This window comes from Terrapene carolina, unplaced genomic scaffold (assembly GCF_002925995.2).
Source record: "Terrapene carolina triunguis isolate 2854851 unplaced genomic scaffold, T_m_triunguis-2.0 Scaffold231, whole genome shotgun sequence".
In the NCBI taxonomy this organism is placed as follows: Eukaryota; Metazoa; Chordata; order Testudines; family Emydidae; genus Terrapene; species Terrapene triunguis.
Genome location: NW_020664582.1, coordinates 7,664,591 through 7,686,181, shown reverse-complemented (window position 1 = coordinate 7,686,181; position 21,591 = coordinate 7,664,591). Strand labels below are relative to the sequence as shown.

The 21,591-nt window shown below is 42.7% G+C and overlaps 1 protein-coding gene across 2 annotated transcripts in view; it reads left to right on the top strand.

Annotated features, from left to right (window-relative positions):
* The window catches only part of LOC112110133 (S-adenosyl-L-methionine-dependent tRNA 4-demethylwyosine synthase), a 124,347-nt gene that overhangs the window by 71,951 nt on the left and 30,805 nt on the right, over positions 1 to 21,591 (top strand). For both annotated transcript variants that reach the window (XM_024204981.2, XM_024204982.3), the window contains exon 15: positions 20,520 to 20,630. In XM_024204981.2, the coding sequence (XP_024060749.1) occupies positions 20,520 to 20,630 (111 nt within the window). The remainder of the gene's footprint in view (positions 1 to 20,519; positions 20,631 to 21,591) is intronic.

The following is a 21,591-nucleotide window of genomic DNA, read 5'->3' as shown; positions in this document are numbered from 1 at the left end:
CTTTCTATTGACGTTTTACCTGACACCTTTTAGATACAGGTTATGACATCAGTGGACTGGTCAGGGCAGGCCAGGTGAAAATCACTACCAGATTCCAATGTGCACCTTGCCCGCTTGCATTGGGATGTTAGGGTCACAGCATTGTCATAGCTTTTCTAGCTTCTGAGCTGCCCCATGTCCTCTGTTGAGCTCCTAAAGTCACCCCCTGGGGATAGGAGTGGAGTTTCTTCACAGCCAGCGTTTTGCTCTCCAAAGTATATTCCACAAAGGCTGCAAATCTGCCAGCCAAATGGGATCTGGCAAGGAAAATCAGAAACTTAGTTAGGGATTCATGAGGAGAAATAACTTCAAATTATTATTATTCATATTACAGCACCACCTAGAGGCCCCAACTGAGATCAGGGCCCTGGTGTGCTGGGTGCTGTGAGACTGTTAAATAGCTGAAGAGTGGAAAGGAAAATGGAGGGATGGGGTGGCAAAGTGACTTTCCCAAGGAATAGAACTCACATCTCCTGACTCTGAGCCAAGTGCCCTAGTTATCTTTCTATGGCAGAGAACGGAAAGTCTCCAGAATCGCTGAACGGCCCGTTTTCTACATTTAGTGTGCAGATGAATTCCAATGCACTGAAACAATTTTGGACTTTTCTACTGCACTGTAAGGAGAGTTTCATTCCATCCGAGTTGGCTATAAGCAGATTCCCCATAGGTGACTTTACAACAAATTAAAATATTTAGAACGGGATCATGAGGAATTGCTCATTAATGCGACAGCAGGGGAGAAAATGCAAGTGGTGGGAGCAAATCCAAAACAATGACTAACATTAGGACCTAATTACCAAATTCATATTCCTGTAAAACAAATTGGGAGCAGTTTTCCCGCCAAGCCTGTTTGTATGCCAAATACAGAACCTAATAGGCTCTCTAAGCTGTTCTGCGCCACTGCTGGTACATGTTACCCGGTCTGTCAAGACTCCCACATTTCACAGTTGCAATATATCTGCGTCCCCTGGTATTTCTTTTTATTATTATTTTATATTTTATTGAGGGTTTCCCCCCCCCAAAATAAGGGGGAAAACAGGGTAAAAAAGAACTAAAAAGTAAAGGGAAGGAAGGAAGGGGAGCAGGGAGGGGAAAGCAAAATTACATCTCTGTTTCCATCCGCTAAGAATTAATCAAAGACTTCTAAAAAAGTTAGAGCAAATCTTTTCAAATTTGCCTGTGGTGCCTCTTGTCCAAAACACTGCCCACTTTCTGCTGCCACCACCACCATTCTACCTGTGCTCCTATCGGAGGGAGTTGATGGAAAGGCTCCCAGGAATGTTGAATTAGGTCCTGAATGAGAAGTGTTTGAAAGTGGGGTTATACTAGCTGCCAGTGGTAATACATAATTTCTATCTAGTCCTTTTCACCGTGGATCTCAAAGCACCTTGCAGCTCTAAAGACAGGCACAATTCCATTCACGTCCAAGAACTGAGCACTCTTTCCCCCCCCCACCCCCCCTTAAGTATAGGGCCTGCTCATGCATGGTAGTCACTTTACTCTTTTGTGTAGGTCTAGAAGTCGGCTGGATCAGAGTGTGAGCTCCTTCGGCCCCAGATCGTATTTTCTTGCTGTCTCTAAAGCATGCAGTTGGTACTATATAAAAATTATGTTATTTTAAAATCACATGAGCAATCCTGTGGAGCTATGCTTTTAATAGGATGGGCAATTAAATTTTTTAAAGCCCATTTACCTTTTATAATAATCATTATCTTAGATTGTAACTATTGGAGTAATATAATGGCACTACAAAAGCAGCTGCCTTCAAAGCTCTCTTAAATCAACAAGACATAAAACGTATCTTTCTTCTGCCTTTTTTTTTTTTTGTTAAATTCAATTGGCAGAATTACAGCAAGTCAGGTCTTTTAAATCTATTTTTTTAAGGTAAATTAGACAACCCCCAAAGAAAAATACTCATAAATCTCTTGCTTCATAGAGTGTTAGAGAGGTGTTCTATAAGGTAATTATATTTTTATGGCAGATTAATCTGTACTTTATTATTTAGCCCTTGCAGCTGCACTGCTGGTTTGTTGCTTTCCTGATGCTTAGCGTGTTATCCCTGTTCTTTTAACCATAATATTAACTTGTCATACTTCAGTCTGTTTGACATGCTGATGTGCAACGCATTAATCATACATATCATGTATTATGTCTGAGTTATTGGCCGCTACTTTCAGTGAACCATACCTGTGACACAGCTGAAGTTTTGTCAAATTGTGAAAATCTTTCATTTTAGTAGGCATCATGCCTCTTAGTGTTTCATTATCTCGGTATCACTTATAAACTATCGTTGTCATAGGATTATGTAAAATGCAGAGTTACTCTTCCCCCTCCCCACGTATTCCCGGTTGGCATGTAAAAAATAAGAAGTCTGAACGTTGCAAAAGATGGTCTTTGCCTGAGAGCATATCAGATCCAAGGGGAGCTGAAAAGTCATTTTCTTTGGCCAAGATTTTTCAACAATAGGAACCTACAGTAAGGCTTCTAAGTCTTTAGCTGGGTGCTCTGGTAGGGTGTACCACCCCTTTACAGGACAGTCTGGAGTTCACAGCCAAGATAGCCTGGATGCAGTCCAGGAATGCCCTGCCCTGTCCTTGGGACTGGGTTATATAAACAGGAAAAGAAAGCTGAGCAAGAAATTGGGGACCAGAAGCCAGGCTGGCTGATAGAGGACAGGCACCAGATTACCGGCCTGTAGACTGTTTTGCTGACTATACATTTGGTGGCTCTGAGTGAAGGGCCTTCTGAACTGGGTTAAGTGACTCATTCCCCAACTTGACCTAAGGAAAAGGGAGAGAGCTTGCTTGCCATCTAGAACAAGAAGAGAACTGGGATTGTTGCAGGTGGCTGGGATCAGTTTGGAGACCTTCTTAGAAGTGACTTTTATTTTTTTGGGGGGGTTAGTTTTGGCCTTCCATTTCTTGGATCTTCTACAGGCCTTGTAATAAGTGTCTGACTTTCTAAAGTGCTGAGCACCCAGCAGCTGCCAGTGGAGCTGTTGGGTGCTTTGCAATTTTGGAAATCAGTCTGCTTATTTATATTCCTAACTATTGACTATTTTTAAAACCTTTGGCCCTGGTTTTCATTTAGATTGTTGCAGAGGTGGCTGGATTATTTCCTCCTTTCTCTTCCCTCCCTCCTCCGCCCCGCATGAAGTTCCCCACATTGTTTGTCAATATACTTTAAATGTTGCTCTTCAGTAATGGTGATAATACCTCGTTGTTATACAGTGCTTTTCATCTTTCACTCTCAAAGCACTTCACAGGGATTAAAACTGAGGAACAATTATTTTTAATGTTGCAGTTTTTTAAATAGCATTTTCATGGTCTTAAACTGTACATGAAACTTTTTCATTAAAACCTTGCGGTGGTGATGTAGAATCAGAACTGAGTTGGTATTCCAGCTGGGGTTGTAGCCAGGGTCCCAGCCCAGTGATATGGGGAGATAATGTTTTACAGATGCGCCTTAAAATTGAGGGCTGCCCATTTGAGTTTTGTTCAAACTGCAGTGGCTCTTTTCATGATAATACATTGGTAGCCTTGATGTACTGGCCATATTCCACGGCTAATTACTTTCCGCCTCGCTAAATTGCCCATGCGATTTGAATTGGAGATAGTGGTCGTCATTTCCTATTCTGAATAGTTGCTGCCTGATGTTTTAACTGCTGCTGTATTCCACCCTAGTGACTGCGGCTGTATTTCATTGGTCGGTAAAGCGAGTCCTTTATGTATAAAGGCCCTGATCTTGTGAATACTTGGGCATGGATTCACCAAAGCATCCCTGTTCAGACCTGAATGGGGTCTTATTACTCGGGTGCTTGTTTCCTATGGGTATGTCTGTGCTGCAGCTGGGAGGTGTGATTCCCAGCTCGGGCAGCAAGACTTGTGCTAGCTCTGCTTAAGCTAGTATGCTAAACTAGCAGCGTGGATGTTGTGGCACAGGTGGTAGCTTGGGGTAGGCTCCCGAGTCCAAGGCAACCAAGTCATGGGTCTAAGCGTGGGTGACTAGCCCAAGCCACCACCCGTGCCGCAGTGTCCACACTGCAATTTTTAACACAGTAGCCTGAGTAGATCTAACTCATGTCTGTCTATCCAGGCTGGAAGACTCATTCCCAGCTGCAGTGTACACATACCCTAGGAGTTCTCCTGTAACTGAAGCCCTGTGTTTTCGTAATAACGTTACAGGATTGGGCCATGTGTTAGCATCCATGCTGCTCCCGATACTTGTCTTCTCTAATGTTGGATTTACCTAATTTCCCCAAAGGAACTGAAATATCATTGTTCCTGTCGGCCTGTTTAACAATAAATCTGAAGTATGTTTTTGCTGATGGCTGGATATAATTTGGTTTGCTGCTCTTCTTTTATTTTCAGGAACATTGCACTTGATTGTCTCCTGTGAATATAAATTTTACATGACGGTCCCCGGGAGCCAGCCTAGAAATAAAAATCTTTCTTAATCAATAAAGGAAATTTTGGTAAATGATTTATAGAGATAAGTATGTTAAAGTGGAAAAAATAGTGAGGACTCTGGATCTACTTAGTAAAACAGTTTTCAGGCCTCAGCACAAACGTTTAGTTAACATTTTATTTCCAGCAATTTTTAATCAAATAAACAGAACAAAGACTACAATTGGGATAACAAAGTAGGAATAATAGCTTACAAATATTAGTGTATAAGTAAAATGGGTCACAGAGAATCTCAAAGTTTAGTGTTACGGATTTGGTAGGTGAGCAAGAGACATGAATCATAGTTAGTTCTCTACTTTTTTTTAGTCCTCAATCTAGCAAAACACAAGCACATGCTTAACTTTGAGCATGTGAGTAGTTCCACTGACATACTTAAGTGCTTTTTGGATAAAGGTCTTGGTGAGGGAATTGGTAGTGGTATGTTCCCAAAGCATCTCTGTAGATTATTCCTGCCCTTTCACTGGAAGGATTGTAGATTTGGCCAGTTACAGTTGGGTTAAATGAACTCTCATCCAAGAACCAGATCTAAAATGTAGAAGAATTGACTGCAGGATTTTCCACCTTTTTAATAATTTACAAATACACATTTTAATAAACGGATTTCTCTGCATTGATAACAGGGAAATATATTGAGGCTGTAGAAGAATGAGAAATGGTTTTATGGATTTCAGCCTTGGTACCTAAGTAAAAAAAAAAAAGCAGATAATTAAAACTGAAAATTTAAAAAATCTGATTTGCATTGTCTTTGTCCTGGCCGGTACAATTTTCTTGTGTAGAGAAGCTCTCGGTATTTACAGGATCCGGTCCCTAATCAGTTTGACATTTACTTAGTCAATTTCACTTTTGATTCTCTTCCATGACTAACTCAGTGCAGGAATGGTTTGGAATGCAAACACTGTAGGGGGGTATCTATGTTTTGGAAATAAAACTATAATTTTTTAAAGGAACATCTTAGGTGCTCTTTGACATTATAAACCTGGGGTCAAATCCGAACTAACACTGGCCTTGTCTTCACTGCTTAAAAAGATATTTTCTTACAGCCTGGTAACAAAATCCTCAGTGGAGAAGATGGAGTTAACCAGAGATCAGCACTATACTCCTGCCTGCGGCTGATCCTGTCTAGGTTATCTGTCAGTAAAACTGAAGGGCCTTGTCCTCCCTATGGTTTTTACTGCCAGAGAGTCTTTTTTCTGTATTTTTTTTAACCAGTGAAGAAGAGAGAGCCCAAGGGCTAGTCTACGCTAGAAGCTATACAGCTGCGCCACGGCAATGCGTCTGATGAAGATGTTCTATGCTGATGGGAGAGTGCTCTCCCGTCGGCATAATAAAACCGCCTCCGCGAGAGGCGGTAGCTGTGTCAGCGGGAGAAGCTGGAGTGTGTACAAACCCCAAGTTACTTTAAACTGGCATTTGAATAACAAATGCCTGATCAATGTATGTTTTTGGATCACAAGTAATGGTGTTACACACAAGATAGATAGCCTGTTCTGTTTTTGCCTGAATGACTGTGTTGGACATTCTAAAGAGAGGACGTGAAACCTCACTGCTATGTGCTACCTGAGTTAAACTTTTAAGGAGTAGGCTTGGTGGTATAGTTCACTTGGGATGGTGTCTTCTGAGAGCCTGGAAACTCAGGTGCTTTAGCGAATTAGGGAAAGGCTAGTTTGAGCTCTCCCAGAGGCTGGGAGTTAAGCCTGGATGAATCAGATGGGGCCACTTTACTCTCAGAACCAAGAATCTCTCTGCTAAAACTCTGTCACCAGGTTGCTTTATAAAAGCATGGAGGCTTCTGCATTAAACTTAGGGGCTGGAAACTGGGATTTGTTGACCTCATGACCTTTGAATTTATTTGCTGTGTCTTGGATTTATTGGTTTTATGCATGTTGCATATCATAAGTTGATGCATTGCTAAAGTTTTCTTTTATAGCAAATCCCTGTAACAAGTGATTGCTGCTGTGTGATAAATTGTGGCCAAGGTTATGATAACTTTACTCAGAACTTTAAGTTAGATTGCTTTTGGAGTAAGATGCTCCTCAACTCGAGAAAGGGCATCAAAATCTGGCCGCTGGAAATTACTATTTTTCTATCTTCAGAGGGGCTGCTACTCCAAAAGTTAACCTTGCCTACTGCTCCCATATTTATAATAAACGACCTGCCAAGGGCACCAGGAATGAAACAGTGGTCCTAAAGTGGTGCATGTTTGTAAGAATTTAAGCCATTCTATATTTTGATAAGGGTTAGTACTTGGCAATTCAGATCCTTTTAAAAAGTTGTCTCAGGCCAGGGTGCAAGTCAAGACTCTTTGTCCAAGAGAGCGCAGGAAATACTAATGAAAAATCCAAAAGCTGGTTTCTGCAGTAGCTTCCTATTCATAATCTAATACCTACAAAGTATCTGCAATGCTGGAGTAAGACAAGAGTCATTTTCATGTAGGATTTATGTAATTGAATCTTCCACAAGTCTTTTTTCCCATTTAAGCAAAGCTACCTTTGCATTTCGTTTGTACCACTTACATTACTTATTTAATTCCACTAGGCACAGAATATGAATTTACTTTGAAGACCAGGTGAATAAAATGTCTTATTTTAGTATAGAGACAAGGTGGGTGAGGTAATATCTTTGATTGGACCAACTTCTGTTGGTGAGAGAGACAAGCTTTCAAGCTTACACAGAGCTCTTCTTCAGTCTGTTTATATCTAAGGAAGGTATATAACTATTCAGAAGATGCATCTGACGAAGTGGGTATTCACCCACGAAAGCTTATGCTCCAATACGTCTGTTAGTCTATAAGGTGCCATAGGACTCTTTGTCGCTTTATTCAGAAGAGTTTGCTTTAAGCAGTAGAATAGAAATCTCATACACTTTGGGTGTATTGAATACTTAACAATCTGACTTGTAACTCCATGAATATGTCCAGTTCACTTTACCAGAGGATTCTCATACTTTAATGAAGGAGGGTGTTAAACCAACATATGCCTGACTGAGTGCCTGATCCTGCCCTCCCAGGGAGGAGGAAATTTCTGCAGGCATCTCTCTCCTACTGTCTCATTAGGTATGGGTTTCCCAGGAAAAAGGCTAAGGTTGCCCCAAATCTGTTGGAGCCTGGTGGTCTGCAGAATGCCAAGGCCCACTGTGGGTAAGCCCAGAGTGCTTCTACTGGCACTGGCCATTGTGGGCCCTGCTTTTGATGCCCTAGTAACGCAGCTCACTGGTGTGAGTGGCGAGTTCTGATTTGAGAGTGCTTTGCACAGATATGCACAAGATGCAAGGCAATCGGGAGTCAGGCCTGCGGTCTGATCCTGAACTGCTGAGTACTTCCAGCTCCCACTGAAATCAGTTGCAGATGTTCAGGATCAAGCACGAGCTTCAGCATTGCTTTTGTAACTCGTGTTATGGATTCTGTGCCTTCCCCCTCCCTTGAAGGGAAATTTTTCCTCTTGCCCCTAACTGCACCTGTGCAGGGCCATTTATAGTAACAGTTGTGATATACACCCCCCCATCTGAGATTAGAACTGGTATGTTCTGAGAAGAATAATTATATCTGATCTACAAAAAGATGAATGTTAAGGTGGAGGGAATTAAAAAGAGATGATAAAAAAAAAAAAAAAAACCAGCCTAATCCCTCTTGGTTATTGAAGCAGGAAGGGAGCACTTTGTCAAGCTGACATGCAAAACCTACCGTAGCAGATTCTAGAATGATGGATCGTAAAGAGAGCACTGTCTCCTATATTGGCTTTAGCTGATTGCTGAGATGCATGGGATAGTTTGGCTTTGCAATTTGGACAAAGTCAAAGCTTATACCTAGAACAAATGCTCACTTGCAAATTGTACGGGATTGGAAAACTTCCTGACATGGTTGAAAAGTGAGATTTAATTGCATGCTAAAACTCCAGTAAGTTTCTGTGCCTGTGTCCAACATCAGTGGTGATTGTCAGTTGTGTTCTTTGCCTCTCTAGCAGTGAGACATAAATTCTTACCCTACTGATGGGTAACAGGATTCAAAAGTCTTCTCTGGAGAAAAAGGTTTTATCTCTTTGTCTACTGGGTAATAACTTTGGATTCCAACATTTTTTATTATAGGATTTTTATTAAATTTTTGTTCTCTGTGCCCCTCATTGGCAATTGGAAGATGCAATGTTTCAAGAAACTAATCAGTTGTACGATAATAATCTAATAGGAACAAAAACAACGAGGAGTCCGGTGGCACCTTAAAGACTAAGATTTATTTGGGCATAAGCTTCTGTGGGTAAAAAACCCACTTCTTCAGATGCAACGGGAATTTAATAGGAAAATGCTGTTTTTCATCAAGGTTCCTATTGCATGGAGTTGTTTGAAGTGTGTTTTCCTTAAGTAGAAGAGCCAGAGTCAGTATGTTTAGGGTTTACTGCAAAAGTATGGCAGTGCCAGTACCTGGTTCTTGTAGTGGACGGAGGGGAAAAGATCAGTAGAGCATACTTATGAGTCTCTCTGGTGTGATGCCTAGACTTGCCTGGTTTACGTATTCCCTGGTATAGTGAAGGTTTAAGAATTTTGCGGGAATGGATTGTGCCATGTGGTATATATTGAACAAGCTTCTAGTTTGACATGGTCCCTGATCAAAATACTGTACTAAGGCTGAATAGCACTATGAGCTCCAGAAAAACCTCTCATAAGCAAATTTGCTGCTACTTAGAACGTTGCCCTGATTTGAGATCCTCGGGTAACGTTCTCTCCATGAGGATTCTAAAGGAAAAAAGAACAATGAGGAGGTTAGCAAGAAAAAATTCTGACCGAGAGGTGGTGGTGCTGCAATCCCATGCACAAGGTCTCAACATCTGAAGTGGGGAGCTGGGCCCTGTCCCCCACAGGGCCTCTCAATTCTCCCTCACCCCCGGATAAAAAGAGCTAACATAATTTCCCCAAAATGAAATGAAAAAATTATATATATAAAAAAGTTTCACGGAGCTCTATTTTTATATAGGGATCATTAAATTTCTCTAGTCTGACTTTCTGCAAATCATAGGCCATGGACTATCACCCGATGATTCTTCCATTGCCAGTTAGATCAGAAATAGGGCCTATAACTTCATTTAGAGTCATAGGGTAAAAATTTCAAAAGCACCTACATTGCTTAAGCTCCCCTGAGTCTCATTTTCAAAAGTGACCTAGACACTTTGGAGTCTGTCACTTAGATGATGATATTGTTCATAGGGTTGCTAACCCTCCCGGTTTCACCAGGATTCCCCCGAAATTGGGCTCTATCTCCTGGAGGCTACTGAAGCCAATCCAGGAGATTTTAAGCTGGTAAAAGTCTGGTGGCGCAGCAGGGCTGAGGCAGGCTCCCTGCCTGTCCTGTCCTCGCACTGCTTCCGGAATTGGCCAGCACATTCCTGCGGTGGGGGAGAAGGGGGTCTCCGCATACTGGCCTTGCCCTGAGCGCTGACTCCGCAGTTCCCATTGGCTGGGAGCTGCAGGGGTGGTGTTTGCAGGCAGGGGGCCACAGGGACATGCTGACTGCTTCCGGGAGCAGCGTGGAGCCAGGGCAGGCAGGGAGCCTGCCTTAGCCCCACTGCACCGCTGACTGAGAGTCGCCTGAGGTAAGCGCCGCCCAGTTGAAGCAGGCAGTCCTCAACCCCTTCCGCATCCATCCCCCTGCCCCAGCCCCGAGCCCCATTCCTGCACCCAGGCTCCCTCCCAGAGCCTGCACCCTGTCCTGCACCCCAACCCAGAGCCCCCTCCTGCACTCAAACTCCCTTCCAGAGCTTGCACCCTGCACCCCCTCCTGTACCCCAACTCCCTGCCCCAGGCTCAGCCCGCAGCCCCCTTCCACACTCCAAACTCCTCGGCCCCAGCCCAGAGCCCGCACCTCCTCCCTCAACCCAATCCGCCCCAGCCCAGTGAAAATGAGTGAGGGTGGGGGAGAGCGAGTGACAAAGGGAGGGGGGATGGAGTGAGCGGGGCGGGGCCTCGGGGAAGGGGCGGGGCGGAGGAGCAAGGGTGTTTGGGTTTGTGTGATTAGACAGTTGGCAACCCTAGTTGTTCATCATGAGTAAAATTCAATAATGAGTGAAATTTTTAAGTGTCATAAGTGCTCTGGCTATACAGAAATATACTAAATATAGAGCTGTTGTAAATAACTCATAAAGTATGTGGGTATAAAAAGCTACATTTGCACTGTATTGCCTAAGGAATACTGACCAAACACAGCTATAAAATCCACATTGGTATGTCAGTGTTGACAGCATACACGCAGAAGTCATAAAATACTCTTTTTGGAAGATTGTAACGTAACGCTCCTTTATTTCTTAGAATCAGGAACCTTAACATGCAAGAACTAAAAAAACAGAGAGAGACAAAGGAGGCTGCTCCCTAATGTAGAGTCTCTGAACTCATCCCACCTTGCTCTGAGCTGACTCTTTGCAGACTGACTGCTAAAGAACCAGAGTGCACTCTTCCTTATAGGGGCCCAGAGTCTGCCAGGAGTACAAGGAAAATTCCTGAGAATTTACAGTAACAGCTTATAATTTTAACAGTTTTCAATACAGCCCAGTCAAGAAATATAAAAACACAAATTAGATCTGTTGGTGTGCTGCAAAGAGACTAGATTATTGTAGAAGGAACACCTTGGTTTATGCATCTGGTTTTGGTACTGGAATGAAGCAAATCTAAAGAAGAGTTTTCCTTAAGTGCTACTGAAAAAAAACTTCATTATCTCTGTGAGATTGTTAGTGTAAAAAATAGTCCTCTAGGAGTTTGTTATTCAGTTTTTTTGAGAATAGTGGACCAATAATTTGTAAAATGCGGTTCCCTCTCTGGAGCCATTGGTCAATAAGAATGATTTATAATTGCTGATGAATGCTCTCATATAGTCAAGGATATATTATCTCTGAGTACCAGACTGTATTATATCAAGGATACACCTTATTTCAAATGTGGCAGCTCAGGTTCTTAGGTAGGCAGACATTATAACATATTATTAGTAATTTTCTGAAATCTTAGCTCTTTTTCAATATATTGATTTTAAAGTTGATCTGACTCTGATGGCTCTGAATGGATTTGCTTCAGTATGCTTTACTGCTCTTTTCTTCTGCTACACTCCCAGCTGTTCATTAAGAGCTGAATCAGTTGGTTATCTAATCTACCTTGATTATAACCTTGTGATGATGGGAGCTAGTTTTTTTTTTCCTTCTGTAATTATGCCCCATGACTGTAGAATGCACTTTCTGCTGCTGTTGATAATTGTTGGTCTAGGTCGATATTTTAAACCAGGCTAAAGGAATGTTCCATATGTTTGCTGCTGCTTTTAATTGTTGTTAATTATGGATATTTTCATAGAGCTGAATTGTACACTGCCCTCAACTCCCCCTGTGAAGGGTGATTTAGAAGAGTTGTTTTGTATTACTGGAGCAAGTCAGAACTATTCATTTGGCATATGTTGTTTTCTTTCTCCAAAGTGACATGTTTGTATCTTCCTCCTAGATGCCATTTCTACAACTTTTAATTTCCTGATTTAGCTTGGTCTGTGTCAGAGGAATTCCATTTAGAAGAAGAGCATATAGTTTTTTGCAGCCTTTGTCAGATTGTGCTAGTTCCAATAGCAATGTTAAGTGGCGCTGTTCCATGTGTCATTGATTTTGGAGGATGGTGAGCATAGATTTTTAAATAAAACTTTTGCATTTTCACTCCCTCAAATTTCTTCTTAACTGAATTATCACTTGGACAACAGTCTGCTAGCTTTTATTTATTCATAACATTTTAACTAGAGTTACTGTGATAGCTGTCTAAATTGAAATACTGATTGCTTTTCCTGGGAACATAAGGCATGTAACATTAGACAGTAAATGTTAACATTCCAGTGTTTTGGATTGTAAACTCTTAAAGTGTAAGATGTCTTATTCTATGTTAGTTCAGTGCATACTATGGTGGGGTCTGTTCAGAAGAACATAAGAACGGCCATACTGGGTCAGACCAAAGGTCCATCTAGCCCAGTATCCTGTCTTCCGACAGTGGCCAATGCCTGGTGTCCCAAAGGGAATGAACAGAACAGGTAATCATCAAGTGATCCATTCCTTGTTGCCCATTCCCAGCTTCTGGCAAATCATCACTGCCCACCCTGGCTAATAGCCATTGAAGGGGTCCCTATACGCTGACCTAATACAAACACTAATAATATTATGATAATATGTGGCTATTTTTGCTTGGGTTAGTGCTGATGATTACATATAAGGATTACTCACATGTAACACATTGCGGGATTGGGCTCTTAGTCATTTTTATATACTTTTTTTTTTAAATGAAAAAGTGAGTGAGATTAGTCTTTTTTTCCCACTCAGTCTACACTTGAAGTATATTGCCCTCTGGATGTACGTTACTTCAGTTGCAGTATTAATTCCTGATGCTGGTTAACTTTTTTCCTGTCCCTTTGGGCAATATTTCAGTGTTCTTCATCTGTTTCTCTCAGAGCCACTAATGATTAGCTAACATTTTTTTCTAACAGTTGGGTTGTTAAAATGATTGATAATATACGCTGACTGCAGTTATTAAATATCAGTCAGCTCTCCCATTTAAAAAATACTTTTCATATACTTGTAGTAGTTTCAGTTTCACGAAGTGGGTGAAGTGTGTCAGACTTTTAAAACAGACAAAAATTTAGATGTGAACATACCAGTTGAGATCTAGGTGACAGGAAACCAAACAACTAATCTGTACAGTACTTCATTATTACAGAAGGAAATCTGCATGGGCACAATGGGTTTATCACTTTCCCCAGTATAAATTAAAAAATATTTAATTTCCTTTATGTAAAATCCTCCTTCCATTTTCAGAATTCTGTGGCTCTCCTTTAATCTTTACTCTCAATTAAAAACACCTCCTGTCATCTCTTACTGATGCAAGAGGGCACTTACACAATTTCAGTGTGCTTATTTATTATATTTACTCTAATGTACACTTAATGGTATTATAAGGTGTTGATAAATTTTGGGAGAACATTTTATGGGCTTTTCCCAAGGATCTTGCTACAAACCAACGGTACTCAAGTGGATAGCACATTCTAAGTAGATACTACAGCTGTGCATGATGCCTTGTGAATTGCACTTGTTTCTTAAATCTTTGATTCTGCCCTGAGCTGTTAACACTTCAGTTAGGGCTGATCTACACTGGGGGGGGATCGATCTAAGATACGCAACTTCAGCTACGAGAATAGTGTAGCTGAAGTCGACGTATCTTAGATCGACGTACCTCCCGTCCTCACGGCGCGGGATCGATTTATCGCGTCTAGACGAGACACGATAAATCGATCCCGATAGATCGATTGCTACCCGCCAATCCGGCAGGTAGTGAAGACGTACCTTAGGCTAAGGGGCATGCTACCCCTGCTCCATATAGTGGCAATTACCATGATTTTGCAAAGAGATTCTCACCCCATTTGTGTCTTGGCTAATTTTGTTTTCATTTTTATTTTGTCATTATTAACATACATGACCTTTCAATTCATGTATTAACAAATATTATAATTCTTAGCCCGTATTTGTTGCATTGAAAAGATGTTTTTGTGTTTGGTCAAATTCTGTGCATTTTTGTTCAAATTCCCCAAAATGCTAACTATATCTCATAAAATCTAGCTGATCCTGATATAAGGCTGTCTGTCTTTTTCCCCCTGTTGAACGGATTTCACATACTTCATTTCTCCATCTCCATGCCACTAATATTGGGGAATTTGTCCTTTTCCAAAAAGGGGCTATTGTAGATCTGGCTTCTGGCAGTAGTTGTGTTTTCAATGTGTCCTTCCTTGAGTCAATAATCTCCTTTAGATTGTAACCTAGTAGAATTGCTAAGGGTTCTGTGAGTAGCCTAAATGGACTGGGTAGTTTTTCTTGACTGGTATTCAGTCTGCCTATTCCAATGGGGATTATTGAGACTGTGATGGAAATCCATACAAACGGGCGTTTCCACATTTTAATGAAAAGTTTCTGTTGGGGCTTTAACCTCCGGACAGGGCGGTATCTTCCTTCTTTGAGTCACAAAAGATTTGTGCATGTGTATTATCAGCATGTTGCATTTTCTGCACACACAGCAGAAATGCACTGGGCCCTGTTCTTATTGTTGTTTTTATATGACATTCCAGTGTTACCTCTAGACTTAATTCATGCAGGGCACACAACTCACTGATTGCATTTGGAGTGTATTCTTCCTGACTTTGGCCCTTTGCATTGACGAGCTTGTATTAAGAGCCATTAGTTTACATAACATTACGTTGAAGCTACACATATTTATTTTCCAGTCCTAGCTGACCCTTGGGGAGCAATTTCTGATTTAATTGGTGTGACAGTCTGTACCCCTATGTTCACCCTTTTTACAAGACTATGATAAATTTTGTACAAAGTGAGATATTTGAAAACTCATAATCTGCTGAACATTATTGTGGTGGTTAAATGTGTGGCAACATGGTATGTAAAGTTATAAAATTCTACTGTATAAGACATATTCCAAATATAGGGAAACAGCTTCAAACCAGTTTCCCAGAGACAAAAGGTCTCAGCCAGGTAGCAACAAACTCAAATGGACTATCACCTGGTTAAGTGGCCATTCTTTGGCAGGAAGAAGGGTATAAGCAAAAAAAATTGCATAGCAGCAAAGAAAACCGCTTGGAGGTTCCTGTCCCCCAGACCTTCTGTCTTCTGAACCTCAGCTGGAAATGATCTTCAAAGGGAAAAGAGAACTATAAAAAATGGGAAGAGATGCCCCAAAATATTCCTGCCTTTCTTTCTGCCTATGACAGCCACAACACCTGAATGACAAAGAGAGAGCTTTGAACTAGAAGTAGGGTTCTGGCTGAAAGGATTCCAGCCAGTGACACTGTAAAAGCATGTGGTGAGGGACATTTTTGCTTTAAATTCACTTAGCTTGTTAAGTTAGATGTTAGTCGGATTTTACTTTTTAGTTTCTTTGTAACCAATTCTGACTTCTATGCCTCATTACTTGTAATCACTTAAAATCTTTCTTTCAGTAGTTAATAAACATGTTTTATTGTTTCATCTAAATCAGTGTGTTTGGATTGAAGTGTTTGGGAACCTTCATCTGAGATAACAGGGTCTGTGCATATCATTTTCTATTAATGAAGCGATGGACTTTCTATGAGCTTGTATTATCCAGAAACAAAAAGGCGGGCAGTACAAGATGCATGTTTCTGCGGGGAAGTCTGGGACTGGGAGTTTGCTGGTGTTGCCCTGTAATATAATACATGACTGGCTGGCTAGAACACTCTTGTAATATAGCTGGGAGTAATTTACATGCTAGAGGCTGTGTGGGAGCAGACCAGGAGTGGTTGTTCTCACAGCAAAGCAGCGTAAAAGGCACCCCAGGTTAGAGAGTTGAGGAACACAGCTGGTCAACAGTCCAGATTGTACCCTGGGTAATGTCACAATTGCTTAAAAAATGGTCAGGCATGCGATACAGATGAGATTTTACTGAAGTTAAGATTTTTTCGTAATCTTTGGTTTCCTTTCCCACCAATAACCTTGTAAAAGATGCTGTATCCTTAGCATTCCCATTGTTCTTTCTCTCTTTAATAATCCACTTCATGACCTTGCTGTTATCTCGCCTCCTGAACTTTCCTTTTGCTACTTCAGTTATATCACAAAAGCCTTCACCCTACCATTCCCAGAAGGCAACAAGGTTATGAACAGGGCCGGCTCTGGCTTTTTTGCCGCCCCAGGCGGGGGGGGGGCGGCCGGAGGCTTTTTTGCCGGGGGGGCGGCGGGAGCCCCTGGGGGAGGGCGGCGAGCCCCGGCGGCGGCTCCGGTCTCCCCCCCGGCGGCCAGAGCGCCGGGGGCAGGGCCGCGAGCCCCGGCGGGTGCTCGGCTCTCCCCCGCCCCCCGGCGGCCAGAGCGCCGGGGGCAGGGCGGCGAGAGGGCGGCGAGCCCCAGCTGGGGCTCAGCTCGGCTCTCCCCCCGGCGGCCAGAGCGCCGCGCCGCCCCCCTCCAGGTGCCGCCCCAAGCACCAGCTTGGGTGCTTGGTGCCTGGAGCCGGCCCTGGTTATGAACAATGGAGAGCCAGGGGGAGGACAGATAGTTCATTCATGCCAGACTCTGGGCTTAGAAATCATTCCTTCTTCTTGATGTGCCAGGATACTTGTCACATGGACTAGAGTCTTTTAGAAGTGATATCACTTGTTAAAGTAAATTAGATTAATGTTATTATTGTATCTTCATTGATTATCTCAGCTGCTACAGATGGGCTTTCTACGCAATGTAACTAATCCAGAATTTGGCAGCTAACACACCAACTTTCAAGAGCAATGCTGTTGGTTTCCTGTAAAATGTATATTAATCTCAGGTTTCTTCTCTTCTATAAGCTTTTGTGTTAGCTTATCATATCAAACTGTTATTGATTCTTTATATGTAAGGTCCTCACAGAGGTGTATCCCTTCAAGGACTTTGCGGGTTCAGCTTTTAAGGCTAGCGGTAACATTTTTAAAAGTGCCTAAGTCTGATTGAAAATGAACAGTAATTAGGCTGCTAAGACCCAGCTGCTCAAAGGTCTCTAGGCCCATAACTGCCTTTGATTTCAATGGGAGCTAGGGGCCTAGATACCTTGGAGGATCTGGGCCCAAGTCACTTTAGACACTCTTGAAATTTTTACCCTTTTTCCTTGTGTACCATGATGACTTTCTGAGGCTTTTTGCTCATAATGGACAGAAGTGCTGAGGCACAAAGGGCTGGATTTTTAAAGGTATTTAGGTGCCTACAGCTGCAGGTAGGTGCCTATCTGCATCTTTAGGCACTTAAATATCTTTAAAAACCTGGCCCAAGATGTTCTTAAATATTAACTAAAGGAGCAGTCAGTCTTCAACCTTTGTTTTCAAGCCGTGGCACCCAGTCTGGTTTTGTCTGCTGGTCCTTTGCTGGTAAGTGATCCCCAAAATGCATTCTGTATTTATAGCTATATCTATATAGATATAAACACTATAGATTTTTATACACTGTAGATTGTAACTAAATCTTTTAGTTCACTTAAAGGTGAAGGTTTCATAAAAATCAGGTGGAAAACGACGTTATATGGAAACTAGACACATACAAATCCGAGGAAGTGTGATGTTCCTGGGAGTTGGGACTGGGACTTGAAACCATCTGGCTATCAGCAGGCAGTGTTGCCTAGTGGATAGAACACTGTGCTGGGACTTAGGAGCCCTGGGTTTTATTCCTGGCTCTGCCACTGACCTAATGGGTGATTTTGGGCAAGTCACTTCACCTCCCTGTGCCTGTTTCCCTATCAAAAAAGTGGATGATGATACAGTACTGACCTCCTTCGTGCAGCCCATTGAGATCTACTAATGAAAAGTTCTATATAAAAGCTCCAGGTATTACTATTATTGTTGTTAATATAAGAGCTAGGTATCCTTATTAGCATGTACTTCTGGAGTGAGGAAATATTTAGTATATTCTGTAATAAACTGGCTAGTGTGTATGTGTACAACTCACCTATACTGATTGGAATTAGGATGGCTTATGAAATTCTGCCGTAGGCCCTGTAATGCTGACAGCTAGCGGAGAATCTCTTCTAATTCAAGTAGTAAAGGCCTGATTCTTCTGCACCAGAAACATTTGATTTCTCTCCCTGATGTTCCTGTGAATTTCTGGCCGTGGTATGCAGCCTGCTGACAACCGTGAAGTCTTAAGTTGCCATGGATTTGTTGCATTATCTTTTTGAAGTAAGCTGGTACTCTTGTAACATTTTACAATGTACTCTCTGCCAAGGATGTAAAATGAGTTAATCGAAAAAACAATTTTGCTGGAAAATTGCTCTATAAATAATGTTTTATTCTACCAGCTTCTGTTTGGAATATAGTGAAAGATGAAGGAGCTGGGGGAATAAGAGGGCAAATGAGCTTTCTCAAAAAATAAAACTAGAGCCTCGCCTTATCCCATAGTTAAGTGGCTTCCTACTTACAAAAGGGTTGTTGCTAGTATCTGCTCGAGCAAGCTTGCCCTAAGAAAGGGACTAGCAAGAAGAATTTTTGCTACGAGCTGGGGATGTATCAGTTGGAAATGACAGAGGAGGAGAAAGACCTGGGTGTATTGGTTGATCACAGGATGAGCCGCCAATGTACTATGGCCATGAAAAAAGGCTAATGCAGTCCTAGGATGCATCAGGCGAAGTATTTCCAGTAAAGACAAGAAAGTGTTAGTACCATTGTACAAGGTACTGGTGAGACCATTTCTGGAATACCGTGTGCAGTTCTGATCTCCTGTATTAAGAAAGATGAATTCAAACTGGAATAGGTGCAGAGAAGGGCTACCAGGACGATCCGAGGAATGGAAAATCTACCTTGTGAGAGACTCAGAGGTTGGCTTGTTTAGCCTAACCAAAAGAAGGCTCAGGGGAGATGTGATTGCTTTCTATAAATACATTAGTGGGATAAATACCATGTAGGGAGAGGAGTTATTTAAGTTAAACGCCAAAGTGGGCACAAGAACAAAAGGATATAAACTGGCCATCAGCAAGTTTATGCTTGAAATTAGATGAAGGTTTCTTACCATCAGAGGAGTGAAGTTCTGGACCAGCCTTCCAAGGGGAGCAGTGAGGGCAAAAAGCCTAACTGGCTTCTAGACTGAACTGGATAAGTTTATGGAGGGGATGGTATGATGGAACTGTCTACAATGAAATGTGGCCCATCGGTGACTGCTAGCAGCAAATATCTCCAATGTCTGGTGATAGGACAGTAAATGGGGAGGGCTCTGAGTTAATACAGAGAAGTCTTTCCCGGGTGTCTGTCTGGTGGGTCTTGCCTATATGCTCGGGGCTTAACTGATTGCCCTATTTGGGGTCAGGAAGGAATTCTCCCCCCTCCCCCCAGGTCAGATTGGCAGAGACCCCAGGAGTTTTTCACCTTCCTCTGTAGCAAGGGTCACTTGCAGGTTTAAATCAGTGTAATGGTTCTGTAACTTGAAGTCTTTAAACCATGATTTGAGGACATCAGTATCCCAGCTGGAGGTTATGGGTCTATTACAGGAGTGAGTGGGTGAGGTTCTGTGGCCTGCAAGGTGCAGGAGGTCAGACTAGATGATCATGATGGTCCCTTGTGACCTTTAAATCTATTACTCTGTAAAGAGTGAAGCTGCTGAACAGAATCACTTTATTCTTAAGAGACGCACAGGGCCAGTACTATGCATGAGCGTGTTTACTGTGGACATCCTAGGAAATAGGCTAGTGCGATGAGAAATCCCAGTGCGTGGATAGACTGTGTATCACCAGTTATTGAAGAGAACAGCTTTGTGGAGAAAGATTTTGTGGAGAGCAGGTAGAAACCTAGAAGTAGTGGTGGCGATGTGTTGATGAGATTCAGAGCCGGGATAGAGTGCTGCTGATGGATTGATGTTGGTTTATTTAATAGCATTGCAAATAATGCACACTATTTTGAATGGTTTATAGCACAGTCTTTATGGATTAGGTTGTGAATGGGACACACAAATATTTTTTGGTAGTAATTTTAATTGTCACTTTTGTTTCCAATAAAATGCATAACTTGTCACAAGGGAGCTTTTTCTACAGCCACAGTGAACGTAGCGTACCATAGCAATTGTCAGCCCCGGGCAGATGAAGGCTCCCTCTAGTTTAGTTGCTCGTCTCCATTACTGGCAATGCCACATGATTCATCTTGATGAAATAAAATATCCTTATTGCAGCTAATGGTGAAATGTCATACCAAAGGGGAAGAAATTTTCTTGATTTCTGCTGGAACCAAGCGATTGTCTTGATAATTAAATACTCCCATATGTAATTGCATATGGGGAGAGGGTGTTAGATGCAGTCATTCTAGATCAAAAGTTAGTTCATGTAGCATGGGTTATTCCCTTTGTTATCTAGATTACTGCAGTCTTCCCCTCAGTACTTGGAACTAGGACTCTACAATAAAAAGCTTTTTCTTTTTTGGTGATAGTTTGAAGATTGTGAATTACAAAGTAGGAAACATCAATGGCTCATTAAGTGGAGTGCAAAGCAAGTGTCACTGAACTGAGTTTTCCTCTATTTCAGCAACAGCGCACAGTGTATAGACTGACACTGGTGAAAGCTTGGAACGTGGATGAACTCAAAGCCTATGCTGAGCTGGTGTCCCTTGGTAAACCAGACTTCATCGAAGTTAAGGTGAGCTGCGTATCAGTACTTTTCCACTACATAGCTTCTATTTTTTTCCTCTCCACTTTCTGTAACACAATAATTCAAGATTACATGAGCACCAAGCAAATAAATGACACAGGCATGGCTCTCTCACCACAAGGAGGCGCACACCGCTGCATGGAAGGGACTCCTGTCTGGGAGTGTGCGAGCCTCTTGTACACACCAGCACAGAGGTCCCCAAACTGTGGGCACGTCCCCCTGGGAGGGCCCAGAGGAATGTCTGGGGGAGTGTGTGGCTGCTGGCCCCTCACTCTGCTACTGACCCCATGCCTGGGACTCCGAACCTGGGGTCCCAGCTGCCGGCCCTGTGCCTGGGCTTCGCTCCTGGCCCTGCCCCAGCCTTGGCCCCCTTATCCCTGTCCGCATGCCCCCCTCCTGGAGTTGCGGCCCTACTCCTGGTCCCAGCTGGGGGAGGGGGGCACGGACAGGGGTAAGGTGGGGGCACAAGGTAAAAAGTTTGGGGACTATTTCGTTAGTACAACCAGGGACAGCTACCAACGAGCCTGGTAGCGGCCCCAGTGGGCAGGGCTGGGATGGTACAGCCATGTCAGAGGAGCTGCCTGGGGTGGGTGCGGACTCCTGCAAACGGTGGCCTGACATGCTGCTGCTTTTGCCGCTGCGGTTCCTGGCCCAGTCACTAGCCATGGCCCTGCTGGTCTCACTCGTCGTTGCTAGAGTCCTCCAACTCCATGGATATCTGCGGATATAAATTTTGTATCTGCGCAGGGCTCCAGGCACAGTGCCACCAGGCATAGAGATGGTATGTGGGCCAGAGTGTCTCATGCTTATGTCCTTTAAGGGGACGCAGCATGCATTTTGCCTATCAATGGCAGACTCTGCACATAGGCCGAAAGAGGTGGGAAACCTTCTTGGGGCTTCTCCATTCCTCTTGTCTGCCCCTGTACATGGCCCTTAATTACAGCTGGCT